The sequence below is a fragment of the Propithecus coquereli genome, unplaced genomic scaffold (assembly GCF_000956105.1).
Source record: "Propithecus coquereli isolate 6110/MARCELLA unplaced genomic scaffold, Pcoq_1.0 Scaffold215, whole genome shotgun sequence".
NCBI lineage: Eukaryota > Metazoa > Chordata > Mammalia > Primates > Indriidae > Propithecus > Propithecus coquereli.
Window position 1 is genome coordinate 3,667,927 of NW_012146634.1, and position 17,276 is coordinate 3,685,202.

The 17,276-nt window shown below is 47.0% G+C and overlaps 1 protein-coding gene across 3 annotated transcripts in view; it reads left to right on the top strand.

Annotated features, from left to right (window-relative positions):
* Positions 1 to 6,512: 6,512 nt before the first annotated feature.
* Positions 6,513 to 17,276, top strand: part of VANGL1 (VANGL planar cell polarity protein 1) — a 47,451-nt gene continuing 36,687 nt past the window's right edge. The window contains exons 1-2 of one of the 3 annotated variants that reach the window (XM_012644596.1): positions 6,513 to 6,617; positions 16,118 to 16,322. In XM_012644596.1, the coding sequence (XP_012500050.1) occupies positions 16,252 to 16,322 (71 nt within the window). In that variant the 5' untranslated portion in view covers positions 6,513 to 6,617; positions 16,118 to 16,251. Of the gene's footprint in view, positions 6,618 to 7,185; positions 7,262 to 16,117; positions 16,323 to 17,276 lie in introns of those variants that run through there. The other 2 variants (XM_012644599.1, XM_012644597.1) reach the window with 2 other exon arrangements.

Sequence of the window (17,276 nt, forward strand, 5' to 3'; positions counted from 1 at the left end):
ATACTGGGCTCCCTGGTCCTGCCAGAGCTTCTTGCCTCCTACTTCATGGAGAATACTGGGACACCTTTGACCTCCTGCGCCTACCTGGTAGTCTCACCTGTCTGCACCTGTACAAGGCTAGTCCTGTCACCTGTGCTCTCGAACACACCATCCTTGTCCCCCAAATTACCCCTTCTTTCTTAAATTTTGAACCTCTCTCTGGTTACTTCTCCCTGTCTATAAACACGTTGAAGAATTTCCTGTGGCAAAACAAAATAACGGCACTGTCTCATCTCCACATGTCCCTGTCTTAGCTCTGCTTCACACCGTCTGTATTCCTCTACCCACCTCTTGTTCTTGTCCCTACTGCATCGCCAGCTACATGGAATCTCTGACAACTATGTTCACTGTCATTAGCCTCTCTTCTCCTGAGTTCTAAGCCCACACTGCCAAAAAGCAGTATAGCTTATGGATTAAAAATGAGGAATCTGTGGTCAGCCAACCTGGGTTCAAAGCCTGGCCCCACTAGTTAGCAGCTGTGTGATCTTAGTCGTTATTTAATCTTTCTGTGCCCAAGTTTCCTTTTCTGTAAAATGTAGATGATGTAATACCTATATCATAGGTCGTAGTGAAGAATAAATAAGATATGTAGAGTACTTAGCACAGTGCCTGACACATAATAAATGCTCAATAACGTGAACCATTATTCTGTGCGCCTGCACATCCTGCAGGTAACTTACACGCAGCATGCCTAGAACTGAACTTACCTTTTCTCCTTGAACTTCCTCCTCCTACTGGTTCCCCATTTGTGACTGAGGTTTGCCTGCAATGGCTGCATTAGCTCAGGCCTGCTCATCATGGTGGGCTTCCTTCCACCTGCCTTCACTTTGCCCTGTCACCAGGCCACTCTCCAACCTGCAGCCAAGGTCTGCTCTTCTTATTCCTCTCCATAAAAACCCTTCAATGGCTCCCCATTGCCTGTCAAACAAAAGCCAAGCTTCTAAGCCGGCCAGGAGGGCCCTCTGAGCTCTGGCCCATGCCCACCCCCTCCCACCCATCCCAGCCCGCCTCCCCCCTCGGCTTTCCCACGCCAAACTGCCAACAGGTGCCCTCAAGAGCTGTCCTGCTTCAACACTCTGCCCCTGCCTTTCCTTCCCCCACAACACTGTCTCATTCAGAACCTTATTCCTCCAACCTGCAGTTCTGCAGCAGCAGCCTGGGTGGTCCCCTGCCACCAGCCAGCTCATGAGCACTGCAGCCACCACAGATGCAGCCACAGATGCGCCTTCCTGACTTCCTGGACCTACTCTGTCGCACTTCTGTGCCTTCGCCCGGCATGCTCCCTCCTTCTTTATCTGCCAAGTACTCATCCTTTTCCTTCTGGTCCGGAGTCACAGCCAGGTGAAGCCACGCCCTTTCAGCCTGGGCCTTCTCCGTGCTCCCGCGGTGCTCCCACCCTGCGCTGGTCCGTGAGGACACCATGCCATTCGATTGCAGCAGTCTCACCCTGGCGCGCCTGGGCTCCTCCAGGAGGCTACTGTATAGGCCCTCACCCCACATCGCCTATCTCCTTGCCGACTTTATTTTCTCCTTAGCACTTGCTCCCATTGGACACCCTATACATGCTGCTTGTTTGTCCGTCTCTCCTCCCTAGAATATAAACTCTATGCATGCAGCTTGAATCCGTTTTGATGTATCCCCAGAGCCTAGAATACTGAGTGGTACACAGTAAGTGCTCAATAAATGTTGTGAATAAACTGTTGAATCACTGATCGATGTTACATTACTTAGCTTTATTTCTCTGGTAGCTAACACACTGCCTGGCACATAGCATTAACAGATACTAAGTATATGTTTTTTGGATGAATACTTTATCATGTTGCTAGCCTGTTTTAAAAAGTTCAGAAGCTGGCCCAGTGGCCTGTGTGCCTGTAGTCCCAGCGGAGGTGGGAGTCCAGCCTGGAAAACAAAGGGAGACCCTGTCTCTAAACAATAAAATTAAATTAAAAAAAAAAAAACCCTTGGAAAGGACATTTTAGACTTACCTGTAGTGTCTCAGCATGTCCTCTTAAGAAAAAAAAAAATCAAACATTAGTGCTGGATTCTAGGTTCTCTGCCTTCTAATCCTAGGCACTCAATGTTGAATCCTCTGTCTCAACATAAGCCCTCCCCTTGAGCCTGGCTGCCCTGTTCCCTGCCCTTGAGTAGGTAACTAAGGTCTGCCCACTCTCTGGGTAGGAATACTACTGACCCATTTATTCAACACAGACATAGTGAGCACTTGGGATAGGCCAGTTACTCTCCCAGCCACTGTCCCCACCTATGCCTGCTCCATTTCTCTTTCCTCAAGGTGAGGACAAATTGACCCTCCCTTCAGAAACTTTTCCTGACCATCTAGGCCCGTGTGGCTCTTTTGGGGCATTAACGAACTGTATTATAGCACTTCATTACTGGCATTATTAACCAATAGACATATATTAATATTACACACGGAGATTTTACAGAAAATGGCCCTCTAAAGAATTAGAACTTTTTAACATTTCAAACACTTTGGATGGAAATCTAACATTTATTTCATATCTTCTCATCTTCTTAAATAGAGTACTGTACACAGAATAGCCATCTAGCCTTTTCCAACTAAGGCACTGTGCATCCCCAGCTATTTTCCTGTGATGTGCAGGGTGCCAGAGGAGCAGCTGGTAAAAAGAAAGGGCATGTGCTTTGGAATTAAACAGTCCTCACAGTGACCCCCTTGGTGGTCCCTGGGGTCTCCCTGAGCTCACCTCCTGAATTTCTTTTAATATTCTTCTAATCTATAGTGGGCTTAGGAATAAGATAATGAAATTAACTAGAATTGTTTGTAAATTAAGCGTAAACCGTATCTAAGTGAGGGACTAGAGATTTTCCTATTTATAAAGTCTACACCCTAAAGCATAGACTTTGCACAACCTATTTTGTGGATCAGAGGCCTTTCTTACTTAATCTTTCTTGGGGGGGAATATTTATAATTCTTGTGGTTGGTTAAGTAACTTTTTTAAAAAGTGTGCCTTCAGTGCATTTAGCATTTTATGTATTATCTTTTGTTGTTAACTACCTTTATGTGCATATATCACAACTTTTCAATTAGATCGTTCACTGGTTAGGTAATTAACTTCCCAAGGGCAATTTTATAGTCATTCATTCTGCAGCAGACACCACTCGGGTGTCCTCTGATTCAAATCAAATCTGACACTACCTACCTGTATAGCATCGTGTCTTACAGGTTGAAGTCCCAGCGGAGGTGGGAGTCCAGCCTGGACAACAAAGGGAGACCCTGTCTCTAAACAATAAAATTAAATTAAAAAAAAAAAAAACCCTTGGAAAGGACATTTTAGACTTACCTGTAGTGTCCCCAAGACTAACGCCACTTCGGATGCCAGTTCCAAGTCCAGACATCCAGAACTTCTGACCGACTGGTTCCCACAACCCCCTCATCATGTTCAATTAATTTGCTGGAGAGACCCATAGAACTCAAGGAAACACTTATATTTACTAGTTTATTATAAAGGATATTTTAAAGGGTACAAATAAACAGCCAGATGAAGAGATACACAGGGCAAGGTCTGGAGGGGTTCCGTCTCCATGGAGTTGGGGTGTGCCACCCTCCTGGCACATGGAGGTGTTCTTCTTCACCTTCCTCGAAGCCTCCGTGTGTAGTCAGGCTATCTGGAAGCTCCTGAACCCAATCCTTTTGGATTTTTACGGAAGCTTCACTGTGTGGGCAAGGTTGGTGAAATCACCGGCCACTGGTGATCACCTTAACTGTTCAGCTCCTCTCCCCTCTCAGCTGGAGTCTACCACAGAACTGGTTGCTAGCTTGGTTTACGGGGAAACACTCCCACACATTTGGTCACAGAAGCCTTGCATGTTATGAGAGTATAGTAGGAAGAAACTGAGTTTGTTTTTTCTGCTCAGCTACCCACTAAAATTTTTCCCATCTGCCAAGACCCAACTCAAATACCACCTGTGGCGTGAAGCCTTTCCTAGGTCTCCCAACCAGAAACTTCTCCTATTTGAATTCCCATAGCACTCTGAATTTTTACGCTCACCTTCTTACCTTGCATTGGTTATTTGCATCTTATCTCCTCAACAATGTGTAAATACCGTGGGCTGAACGTTCCAACCCTCTGAGCACCCCCTGACAACCAGTCCCCTCGCAAGGGTTATCTAGGGACTTTCCAAAATTCGACTCATTAACATAAGCTCAGGTGTGGTTGAAAAGGGTTTGTAATAAATAACAAAAGACTGTCTTTCACCTTTATCTCTCTGAAGCTGTTTCCTCAGCTGCTTGGGCAACCGACCACAAAAGGCCAAACACTAACAAAAGATACCCTCATTGCTCTAGTCACTTAGGAAATAACAAGACTTACAGGAGCTGTGAGCCAGGAACCACTGAGGATGAAAACCAAAACACAGACATAATACCACAGTAGCATTCTAGGATTTGGGAACGCTGTGAGAACAAGACCGTATGCATGCACGTATTTTTGGAATGCACAGTCTTGAGAGCACTCAATACATAATATTCCACTTCCCAAATTGAGTTTGGAACAAATGGATTCATGAAACAATGGAAGGGCAGATGGTGTCCACAATACTACCTTCATTACTAAGGCTGAGCTGGAGGACTCAACTTTAGGCAAAAAGCAAATGAGGCTGAACCATTTGGTGACAGTCAGCAAGAGTCGTCTGCCCTCCGGCTTACACAAACCACCGCCCAGCTCCTAAGAAGTTTTCCAATGCTTACCTTACTAACTTGAAGACTTAAGATTGTTGGATAAAAATGAACAGCAAATGGCATTTTAAGGTGAATTTTACATTAAAATAGTTCATTTTGGACTACTCTTTGTAACAAAAGCATCTTATGGTAAGGTAGCTAGACATAATAACCTGAAGTGAATTAGAATTACTTTCTATGAAAACTCATTGAGGATCTGTATATTACATTGGGGCTATTCCAGAACATAATACCTAGAATTGGAAATCCCTGGCCTGTTTGAACTTTGAAGGTTCAACATTTTAAAGACAAGAGAGACATATTTTTATAAAGCTCTGCGTTTCTGCACCCGAGGGCTGATTTGCGTGGACAGACTGCTGGCCTTGGCTGCCTGGGTCAGCAGCATCTGTCCTCTGGAGCCCACTGAGAGGCTGGGGGTGGGGGGCAGATGGTCTGGGCCACTGAGGGGGCAGCAGAGCCTGGGGGCTGGAAGTGGTGAAAATCAGCTACACCGAACATATGGGTGTCCTCTTAAGGACGTGTGATATGTGGGGGAGAAAACTGGAGCTAGAGGGGATGAGGAAGAGGTGGTCAGGGGGAGAATGAGGGCTTCTTGCGGTTAAAGTTCCCCGACTAAGGCCAGTTCAGGGTGGGCATGTTTCCCACTCCACGGCCCACAGTGCTCCTGCGGACAACCCTTCAAATCCAGCACTTCATGACATGCTGCCTCCACTCAAAAATTCTGTCCCTAAACACATTTGGGTCCCAGCTAGTTTAGCATGGATCCCTAATCCTACCAACGCAAGACTACTAAGTAAGAAGAGCACAAATATTGACGAAAGTAGTTGCCAGTTGTTCAGTGCCTATTGAGCATGGGCCACTTACTATCATCCTCACCACAATCCTGCAAGGTGGACATTGGCATGCCTACCGCTTTTCAGACAGGGAACGAAGGCTCGGAGAGCAGAGGGAGGCATACCTGGTTGAATCAGCACCAAACCCTCCACTCCCCACCTGCAGAGATGTGCTCTTCCAGCAGTTTCTAGGAGACTGGGGCTAGGAGGAGGGGAGGAGGAAGGAGAGGCTGGCAGTGGTGGCCTGTAAGGTGTGGGGTGTGTTTTGTGTGTGTGTGTGTGGGTTGTGTGTGTGCGTAGTTATTTGTGAGGTCAGCTCCTAGGCTTCATGTGCGTTTAAGTGTGTGTTTATGCGCTGAGGCGTGCGTGCGTATGACTACTTGTAGGTCAGTTCTTGGAATGTGTGTATGTGTGTAGGGGGTTGGAGAGTTAGTCCCGGAGCCGTGTGAAAATGTGGGTTGGGGCTCTGGTGAGCATAAATGGGCTTGGATTTTGTGCATGATTGTATGTGTGTGTGCATGTATGTATGGAATTTGAGATTGCAAGTATGTTGGGGCACTGAGGCTGGGTGTCAATCCCAGGGTCGTGCGTTTATGGTACGTGTATGTGTCTGCCAGAAGGGTGGGCACTGGGCTGTGCATGTCCGTGTAAAAGTGAATGTGTGTGCGTGGTCATTCCCAGGCCCCTGTGTGTATCTGAGTGTGACTGCGCGCGCGCCTCTGCGTGCGTCCCTTGTTTGTGGGGGAGGGGAGAGGGCTCTGGGGGGCAGGGGGACGCCAGCCGGGCCCGCCCTCCGCTGCAGGTGGGCCGGGCCCGCGGCGGGGCGGCAGCGCTCGCTGCTCTTGGCTCGCGGCCGCGCCGGGCTCGCAGGGCTGGGCTCGGGCTGCGGGGCGGCGCCGGGACAGGAAGCGGAAAGCAGCAGTGCAGCGGCGGCGGAGCTCTGTCTCTACAGGAGCCCAGCGCAGGCCGCAGAGGGGGCCGCTGGGAGCCGAGACCACGGCCACGGAGCCCGCACGGCCGGCGCGGAGGTGAGTCCCGCGAGAGGCCGAGCTCGGCGCGGCGGCGGCCCCGGGGCAGACCTCCGGCGGGGAGACGCCTCCACCCCGGACGCCGCGTGCCCCTGCGCCCTCCGCCCGCACTCCCACCGCCGACTTAGATCCCAGTTGACTGGCCTCCAGCCTCTGGCTGGAGCCCCCTCCCCTCCTGCGGACCGCTCCGGGTCGTGCTTTCCGGGACCCCACTCCTCTCCGGTCCCTGCGCGGTGCGCCCCTCCTGCCCTTGCCCTGCGCTCTCCGCCGCACCCCACACTCCCTCGGGTCCCAGGGCTCCCTGCCCACCCCTTGGACGCCCCCTTCCTCCCCGGCTGGCCTCGGGGGTGCGCCCCTCGGGGCTGGTTGCCGGGGCGGCGGGCGGGCCGGCAGGGAGCGGCCGAGCGTTGGTGGAGGCACCGGGCGGCTGCATCGGCCGTGCGGGGCGGGGGCCGGGCGCGCACCGTGGTTTCCATCTCTCCGCGGGGCTCGACCCGGGTAACCGCCGGCGCCGGGGACCGCCTGGCCCTTCGCCAGGCACCGGGACAGAGCTGGCCTGTGTTCACACCTCGCTTACAGAATTGAGCCGGCCCTGGAGGCCTGGGGGGCGAGTCCGGTTGCGCCTCGGAGAGCGCAACAGGCAGGTAGGAGTTTACTTTCAAAAACGCCGGGGTGGAGCAGAGGCGTCCTGCGAGTCTCTGCCTGAGCTGTCCCTGCTTGAGGAAATCTCACCGCGCTGGGGCAGCCTTCGCCACCGACGGGACCTCATTTCCTCCCGCAGCCTTTGAACTGCCCCAAGCATCGCGCCCGGAGAAGTGTGAAGCTTTATAAAAATGTGAACGCGTCTGTGGTGGAGGCAGGAGTGGGGCGGAGCCGTGGCCTGGCTGCTTGGTGATGAGCTGATGAGACTTGGAGCCGAGAAATCTGTTGCTCAGCTTTCTCATCTCCAAACAAGGTCTGCCAGGTCTAAAGCCTATGCGGAGAAGGTGTTGTGAGCGCGCTTAGATGCTTGTTAGGAGGCGTTAGAGCGCTTTATTATGATGATTGTGTGGGCTGGCACGTGCATTTTGCTAAAACTCTTTAGACCTAACTTTTGTTGGAAATGCATATTGTATTCTTAGACACTTACGCCAGAAGCTAGCAAGCTGTAAGGGATCTGGCGTTTTCACTGACATGTTTATAAATTTTACAGGGTTGCCGAAAAATATTATAACTTGTGTCACCAATCAACAATGCTAATTAGCATTCTCCTTCCAGTGGGTGGGTTGTTTGATTACACAGCTCCTAGGCTCTGTAAGTGAGATGGCAGAAACTGTCTGAATCCAGGGAGACGTAATTAGCTATTTTATGTAACCACTAATTATAGAGTTTTTAGAGTTGAATTAAATCAATGTGATATATTTGGGGCTTTGATTTGTGGGAGGAAACTGTTTTTTTCTACAGTTCAAAGAAGTAACACCCTTCACCTATGTATGTGCATTAAGTATTCCCAAACGCTGGTGTCTCTCAATTTAATTAGTGAAAATGCTCAGTGTGATATTTCACTGTTGACAATGTTGGTAGTGTAAAAATGGGAGAAGAATTTTGAGAGTGGCATATTTGTAAGGACTGCTTGCCAGGCAGTACATTTTTATTATTTTATTTATCGAGCAACAGGACAAGACCATAAAGGAAATTTAGTTTCCTTAACAAGAAACAATCCCATGATACCCTGATCTGTTGAACAATAAATAAACGTTGAGCGAAGACCATCCTCCCGTTCATCCCCCTAACACGCATATCCTAGACTTCAGCAACTTGGATTGAATGGGCCCTTATCACATTGTGTTTTAATCGGAGGTTTCCACCTTTGGGCTGTGAGCTCCTTGGGAGCTAGAACTATTTCAGATTCATTTCTTTTCTCCTGCACGCCCCACAGTGCCTGGGACACCAAACTTGTGAGTAGGAATTGAAATTGCAAAGTTCTTTGTGGGGTTATGTATGGTTTAGGACAAGTTATGGTTGTTGCCTCCCCTTCTCTATGTAAATAAACAATTCTGGTAATTGCTACATTGCTGTAAATTTTCCATAGAAAGGGCACAGGTTCTGGAGTTGAACTCTCAAAGTTCAAGCCCTGCTCTAGCACTTACCAGTGTGTGAGCGTGGTTTCTTTAACTGTAACACGAAATGAATATTTTATTTCTCTTAATGGCTTGTTCTGAGAATTAAGTGAGATATTACATGTAAATGCTTAAAACAGTGCCTAGCACATAGTAAGCACTTGATAACTATAAGCTGTTAAGACTGTTATTACCATTATCTCTCTATAAAGTCAACTAGCTGGTTTGGTGTGTGATTTGGACATGCCATTCTATTTTCCTTAAGATGGATAAGATTAAGTGGGCTTGTGGCTAGACCAGGCTTCTGTTAGCAGTCTTGGTCTTGCTGAAGTTTGATGAAAAGGTGCATGTGTGTTTGGCTGCCATATGCCTCTAGCAGTGATCTTTTGAATCCCACTTATTGGACAGCAGTCAATGGACCCAACACCGTTGGATTTACAGAGGAGGTAGTACTCATGAAGTCTATTTTTCTGAAGTTTAAAAATCTGTCAAGGGACAAGGGAGTCACTTGAAAACAAATATACATCAGAGCACAACAGACATGTTAACCATTCACAGCTCCTCAGAAATCTATACCAAGCTGCTGGAGGTGTTTCAGAGGTAATTAATGCCCGAAGCCAAGAGCAGTTATTCTGGCAAGATAAGTTGAAATCATTGGCAAAACAAGTAAAATGAAGTGGACATTTTCTTTCCTTGTGAATAATTATACAGAATCATTCATTTGTAAGAGTTTTGTTGTAATAAAAGAATCATTGTGTTTGTCACAAATGCCACGAGCCCTACAGATCCTCACATCAGTGAGGTGGGTAATGTTTTATGGTTTATGGACCACAAGTTCAGCAAAATGTTTTGTAGACCTTGCCATACTTCTCCACTCCCTGTGCCTCTCCAAATAAACCTGCTAACACACACACAATTTTCTCTGATCTCTCTGACATTCGCTTCCAACCTGGGGGCAGTACATGGAGGCCTGCAAGGAACAGAATGGAAATCACTAAATTACTCAGCTACAGTTAATATTGGTCGTTACAAAGGTATCTCTCTGAGGGAATTTCACTTTTCTGAATAATAACAATGGTCGACAGTTGCTAATGATTTTTATAAATTATTTAATACTCGCCACAGGCCTAGAAGGTAAGTAAATAGAATTCCGTTGTTGCAGCTAGGGAAACTGAGGCAGAGAGACGTTAACTTGCTCTGAGGTCACACACAGCAAGTACTGATAAGACTGGAGTCAGGATTTGGATGCTGATAGTCTAACTCAAGAACCTAGTCTGTTTGCTACTTCTCCCTAGAAGAGCTGACTTTAAACAAAATCATTTAAATTGTCATTTTCCCCTTCAGTGCCACATAATTAAAAATAAATGGGTACCTTAAGAAAAATGTTAGCTTCAAGACAATATAATGAATGGAATAAACCTTTTGGAATTCTATGTATGGTAAAAATTAAATATTCAGAATAATGTGTACAGTGTATATATTTTTTATTTTTATTTTATTTCTTTTTTATTTTTTTTATTTTTTTTTTGAGACAGAGTGTCACTCTGTTGCCCGGGCTAGAGTGCTGTGACATCAGCCTAGCTCACAGCAACCTCAAACTCCTGGGCTCAAGCGATCCTCCTGCCTCAGCCTCCCGAGTACCTGGGACTACAGGCATGCACCACCATGCCCGGCTACTTTTTTCTATATATTTTTAGTTGTCCAGCTAATTTCTTTCTCCGTTCTTAGCAGAGACGGGGTCTCGCTCTTGCTCAGGTTGGTCTCGAACTCCTGAGCTCAAACGATCCTCCCGCCTTGGCCTCCCAGAGTGCTAGGATTACAGGTGTGAGCCACCACGCCTGGCCTATTCAGTGTATATAAACACAGTTGTACAAGAAACTTCTTTCCCTTGGAAATACATCCACTGCAGAGGGAGTAGAATGGCCCTTTAAATTCAGTGTGTCTCTGTACTCCTTGCAAGGTAACTTGCTATCCTCTAAAGCAGAGCTTAATTACTCAATAGCTCTAGGCAGAGTGGTTGATGTGTTTATAATTTCCTTTTCATGAAGGTTAGCTTATGTTTACCACTGTCATTAACATATTATTTCCTTCATATGATTTTCTGAACACTGTGTTTTTCTTTTAAGTGGTAGGTATATTTTATATGAGTGAACATGACTTTAGGGGAAAGTTCTATTCAAGGCCACGAATCTTCACGTTACTTTTAATAAAAGGTGGTGAAGGAGGTTCTTTCTGACATTTTTGCATGGGAATTTCAGAATTTAAGATACTGCCGTTCAGACAAAAGTACCCTGTGCACCTGTTGGACAGTGCTCTCCCTGCCTTCCTGTGATGTGGTTTGATGAGCTGGCCCTGTCCTGGTGTTCCCCTCCAGCCTCCACCCAAGCAGAGCCTGTGGCTCTTAAGGGGTGGGTGACAGGTGGGGCGGGATGCTCTTGGGTGGCCGCTGAAAGATGCTGCCACCAGTTTTTACTTCGTGTGTCTGGAATATAAATTCTGCCCCTGAATGGGTCTGCCCGTGAGCCAGTGGTATCTCTCCATTCTCGATAGTTCTGACATCACTGCTCTATCTAATCTCTGCATCTTTTTTTCATCTATAAAGCTAAGAATTTAATCTCTAAGGTTTCTTCCACAGTGAATCTATGGCCTCCATGTCCTGAGACCTGCCACAAAACCCTTCATTCAGCAGACATTTATTGGTTACCCACTATGTTCTAGGAGCTGGAGAGATAGCAATGAAGGTGCTCCCTGCCCTCATGGAGCTTACAGGAGCCAGGACAATAAGTAATCACGCAAATAAATGTATAAGTGGAAGTTGTGGTGGAAAGGAAGAGTACAGGGTGGTGGGAAAGGGCCCAATTTGGATCCAAGGATCAGGAAAGGCCTCTTGAAAGAAGTATTATTTAAACTGAGAGGGACAAGTAGGAATTTGGCAAAACAGGGCACGTAAAGAGTGGGTACCAAGCTGGATGTGGTAGTGTGGGCCTGTCATCCCTGCTACTCAGGAGGCTGAGGCAGGAGGATTGCTTGAGCCCAGGAGTTCAAGGCTGCAGTGAGCTATGATCCCACCATTGCACTCCAGCCTGGGTGACACATTGAGATCTTGTCTCTTAAAAAAAAAAAAGAAGCAGACCAACAAATGTACTGGGCTCTGCCTTACAGGACCTGGAACTAGAGGAGGAGGAGGAGGCAGCTGGGGCGGTGAGTAGGGCATTGCATACCAAATAAAAGATTTTGTATTTTATTTAGAGTGCAGTGGAACACCATGGAAGGGTTTAAAGCAGGGAAGTGATGTCTGCATTGTAATTTAAAAGGTCACTCAGGCTGCTGCCTCTTCTGGTCCAAACACAATATGGGTCAAATCAGAGGTCAGTATGAGAGAGAGACAGCTCCAGATTCTAGGATCCGTGTTCACACCTTTGTATGACTCCATCCCATTCAGGCCAGTGCAACAGCCGATGGGTCTGCTACCCAGGGAACCTGATTCCTTTTCATTACTTTACTATCTTTTCCGATAAGGGATTCCTTCTGACCTTATCAGGAATTCTGTTAATTTCTTGTGTATGCAAGGAAACTGTCCCAGAGATATATCATTGCAGTGATAAGCTTGAGGATATGCTCTTCTGCTAAGTCTATTGAAGCTCTCACCTTGGCTCAACCTCTTTTAAAATGCAATCGCTCTGAATTTTATTAGCTTGCCTCCTGTGGCTTCTCCTTAATTCTCAGTCAGATCTTGAATGGGACAAGAGTTGATAGCTATAGTAGAAACAGTATGACTTAGAATAGGGGCCTAAACTTCCTTCGGATGGATTAAGCGAGGAAACCTACAGGGTTTGTAGTAGGTAACCCAGGGTTGATGGAGCCTGGAGGAAGGGGAGGATCCTCGAGGACAGGTGGAATTAGTGACAGTGGATGTATGGGTGGAAGTGGAGAGAGAGCACTGAAGGTGGCACAGGATTAGGTCCATAGTATCGGGTGATGGTATCACCTTGGCAGAGGACATTGGAAAGAATAGGCCGGGACACTAGAGAGCCACTGTGGGTGGTGTTGGTAATCCCAAGGGGAGCACTGGGGATTTATTCTTTCAGTGGGTATTTGTTGGGTGCCTGTTATGTTCAGAGTATCCAGGAGCCATAGCTCCTGTCTCTAAGGAGCTTATACTATAGTAAACCCATGGATGGAGATGCCCATGGGGAGAGGTTTGAGTGGCAGGGGGAACTTCCTGGGGGAGAGGGGAGGGAGTGTTGGAGAAATAGTGGCATAAGTGCCATCAACTTGGAGGCCAGCCAGCTGCAGAGAGAAGCTCTGTGAGGACAGGCAGCATGCCTTTGTCACTGCTGTGCCCTGGCACTGCTTAGCACGGCCTCTCGCAGCTGCTTATTAACCACGGAAGTGGATGAATGAATACGGGGTTGAGAAGGTCTGGAGGAGGATGACGAGCATGTGACCTTTGGATTTGGCTCGCAGCAGTCTCTGGCTAACTTAGAGTTGTTTCAGGGGAGCGTTGAGGATGGGGGTTTGGGGTGACAGTGGAGAGGGAGGGAGTGACAGCAGATACAGACCACCCCTTGGGTAAGTACAGGCAGGAATTGGGGGAGGGAAACTGAGACAAGGGTGGTTGGTAGAGTTAGGTAAAGCCTTTCCCTAGAGGGCACTGGGGAGCCCATGGTTTCCTTTGAGGGACATGCCTGGAGTTGCCTTAATGGATAGCTGGAGGTTTTAATAGGGGTGAAGAATGACGTCCTCTGGCAGAAGTGGAAGGAAAGGAAACTTGGCTTGTCATATGCCAGACACTTTACGTCCAGCGTCTCCTTTAATCCTCACAACAACCCTAGGAAGAGATAATATTAAAGGACCTCTTTTTACAGGGGTGGGAAATAGAAGCTGGGGGAGACAAGCATCTGACTCCCGTTGTCACAGCCAGGAAGCATCAAGCTAGGACTGGCCCAGGTTTTGTGGGGCTTGGGCCACCTGCCTCTGTGATACCCCAGCAGCATTTAGCGAGAAGCAGCTAGAAGTTGGGATGCAGCAGGGAATCAGAGTTATGGGTTGGAACACAAAAGAAGTGTAGGACCTGTGAAGGGTCAATGAACCTAGAAGAGGGCAGTCAGTTTTCTGGGCCAAACAGCCAGGCATTAGAATCTGGGGAACAGCAGAGAACTGGGCAAGGGACTTTCAGAGAAAGAGTCTGAGTTCACAAAGGGCTGGAGATCTTGGTCGCACCTCCTAATGTTGGTGTCTGCCAGGTGTGAAACAGGTGAGAAAGCAGCGAAGCTCAGAGCAGAAAGCAAGTGAGACTCTAAGGTGCTGAAAGCTCATGGAGATTGCTAGTGACAATGGTAGGAGGGAGAGTCGGGACAAAAAAGATGAGCCGGCTTTTGAAGTCTTCTAGGAAATTCTAGGAAAGTGGAGATATGTCCAGGAGCAAAACTTAACTTTTTAAAAAATCTCTGCTGTGTTCATTTCTACATTTGATCTTTATAGTCACCCCCCCCCACCCTCGAGATAGGCTGCCTTGTTTCCTATTTATGGGGCAAGAAACCTCTGAGACCCCAAGGGGAAACTACCTTGCCTGAGTACACAGCTAGTTAGGAAGCGGTGGAGTGATGCAAGCCCAGCTCTATCTGACTGCAGGTGACCACAGATGAGCCCCTAGCTCTCTGCTCTGCTTCTTTCTAAGCTTTTCTCTTACTGAGAAAGACAAGCAGAGCATGGGGTTTTCAGAATTGGCAATGGGAGTACCGACTCCCCCAACTTTCATTTAGCTAGAACATCTGGAGCCTGTGCTGGGCGCTCTCACGGTTGTTAGCTCATTTGGTCTTCACAGCAACCCTGATATTTGCATTCCATAGATTCATGTTCAAATAGCTTTAATTTGACTGAGATCCCATAACTAATAAGTAAGCAAAGCCTGAGGTTGGAACCCAGCTTGAGATACCGTGTCTGCTTATATTTTCAGATCAATGAGGAAACTGAGGCTTAAGAAGGCAAAGTGGCTTATCCCAGGTTGTACTAGAGAGCGGCTGAGCTCAGCCTAGAACCCAGGCTTCCCCATGGCTAGCTTTGGGCTCTCGATGGCAGAGGAGATGTGAAATGAAGAGTCAGGACATCGAGGACAAGGGAGGCTAGCCCTGGTGGGAAGACCCTGGAAGCAAATGTGCCTCACTTCCAGGCAGAGTGAATGGTAAGGGCGAACGCGTCCTAAATGGTATTTATTTGAGGCTCTGCAGGCTGAGTTGGTATGTCCCTGAGGCCTGATTCCCTCCCGACTTGTTGCTGGGGTCAGGGAAACTTGGCCTCCTCCCAGTAGGGGTAGGGTATGGCATTTGCAGCTCTTTTGTTTTTTCTTCACACTTATCTCACTGGCTGTGTTTGCAGTTTCTGCTTCCAGGGGCCCTGGAAGAATGAACGTGTTGGGCTGAGACTAGCTCTGGGGTGAGGGGTGTAGGAAAAGACAGAGCTTGCGGATCTCAGTTTTCCAGAAGTAAAGGTTTAGCATGTGGGAGCTCAGGAATGTACTTGGAAATGTTTCCAATTTATTTTTATTGCAAAGCAATATCTAATGAAAATGTGGGAAAAGACCCAGGAGCCTGCAACTAATAAATCACCTGCTTTCATTTTCTGCATCCCCTTTTAATCTTTGTCCTTACATAAGCGATTTTATATGATTGTAACTGTAATGTAGATTCATTATGTATATACAATTCTGTGTCCCACTTTTAAAATTTATCATTATATTATAAAAGCTTTCATTCTTCATAATTATCATTTTAAACAGTTATGTGATATTTCTTTGGGTGGATGAACCATGTTTTCCTTAACTATTCCTCTGTTTTTGGGGCATTTAGATTGTTTCTAGCTTTTTACTATTATAGACAATGACATAATAATAACTTTTCTTTAACAAAGAAAATAGTTTCCTAAGATAAATTCTCAGGAGCTTCGATCCTGGATTAAAGAGAGAATTTTTAAAAATCGACTTTTGGAAATAATGATGAAATCCCTTAAAAGTGACTTCCCTGGGCATTGTTTTTATAACCAGTGAACTGGCAGTGGGGGCTGGGCACTGCGTCTAGGGCCTCAGCGAGAAGCCACTTCCTACAGACCAAAGCTGGTGAGTGTGCTCAGGAAATGGACCAGTGCCCAGGTCTCTCCCACCTCCGGTTTTCCTGCTGCTGTGACGGGGGTTCGGCTTGCTCACCACCTATCCTGTCTCCCTCCCAGACACCTGAGGAAGCTTGTTGCTGCATGAGTGGAGCATCTCGAGTTCAGATGCTTCACCTCGCTCACTCATTCCACAGTGGAGACCCCAGAGAGGAGGTTGCGGTTATGTCATTTATCTTTCAGCCCCATTAAGGTTGGCTTTGAAGATTGACATCTTTTTTTCTCCCTTCTTCCCAGAAGTTGTTCCTGTTGACGTGTGGCTCCTCCTGATTCCCAGACTCCTCGAGGTTTTATGAGTCTAGCAGGTGAAATTCTCTACCTCTAAGGAGAAGCAGTATCTGCCCCTCCATCACGCCAAGCCCTCCATTGCTATGGATACCGAATCTACATATTCTGGATATTCTTACTACTCAAGTCATTCGAAAAAATCTCACAGACAAGGGTATGTAAACTATTCATTATTCCCCTTTTCCTTTTGGGAAAAGCTGCAGGTTGGTGGGGACTTCTAGCTTCTTTTCAAACAATGACTCAAGTGCTGGAGGTTCAGCCCATTGGCGTGTGAGAAGCTGAGCTTTTAAGAGTGTTTAACATGCTTGAGAGTAACTACACTAGCAATTTATATTTTATAGCCACCATTAGAGTTGATGACCTTAATTTCTCACAATTAATTTTAAATTAAAGTTTCTCCCTGCAGTGGAAATGTTTTTTATTTGTAAGCACTTCTCATAGATGTCAGTTCTCTCAGAGTTTTACCAAGAATGTAAATGAAAGTTTTAAAAAAGTGTTCATTTGTTGTTTCTTTTCCTCCATAGTTGTTGACTCATTGTCCATTATGCCTTTGCCTTGAGGCTTATACACTGAGCTGGTGGGCTTGGCCTGGTGCCTTATTTCTCTTTGACTAGTCTTTAAGTGAACAAGCCTTGGTTTTGAACATGCTGTCCTGGGTGATGGGGGCAAATTCTCCCTCCTCTGCAAAATGAACAGGTCTGCACTGGTATTTTCTTAGGGCCTGCTGTGTTACTGACCTGTGGAATGTTTGCTGAGTAGAGGAGGGATTGAATAAAGAAATTAATGAATAAATAGGTGGTAGTGTACTGGTTAGGAATGCAGTTGGTAAAATTGTAGTGCTGCCACTTACCTAGCCTCCTCATCTATGAAATGGGTACGGCAGTCCCCTCCTTACAGGGCTGCTGAGAAGATTAAATGAGCTTATGCATGTAAAGCAGGTAACACAGCATGAGTAGGTCACTAACCAGTGGCTGTATTAAGGCCTTAGCATTCATTATAGGCCTTAGCATTTCAGCTCCATGTTCTAAGGGACCAACTGGCCCCAGCCTAGTGCCCACCTTTGATCACAGCTCTGCATTGGTTGGGAACAGTGATGTTAGAGGTATTT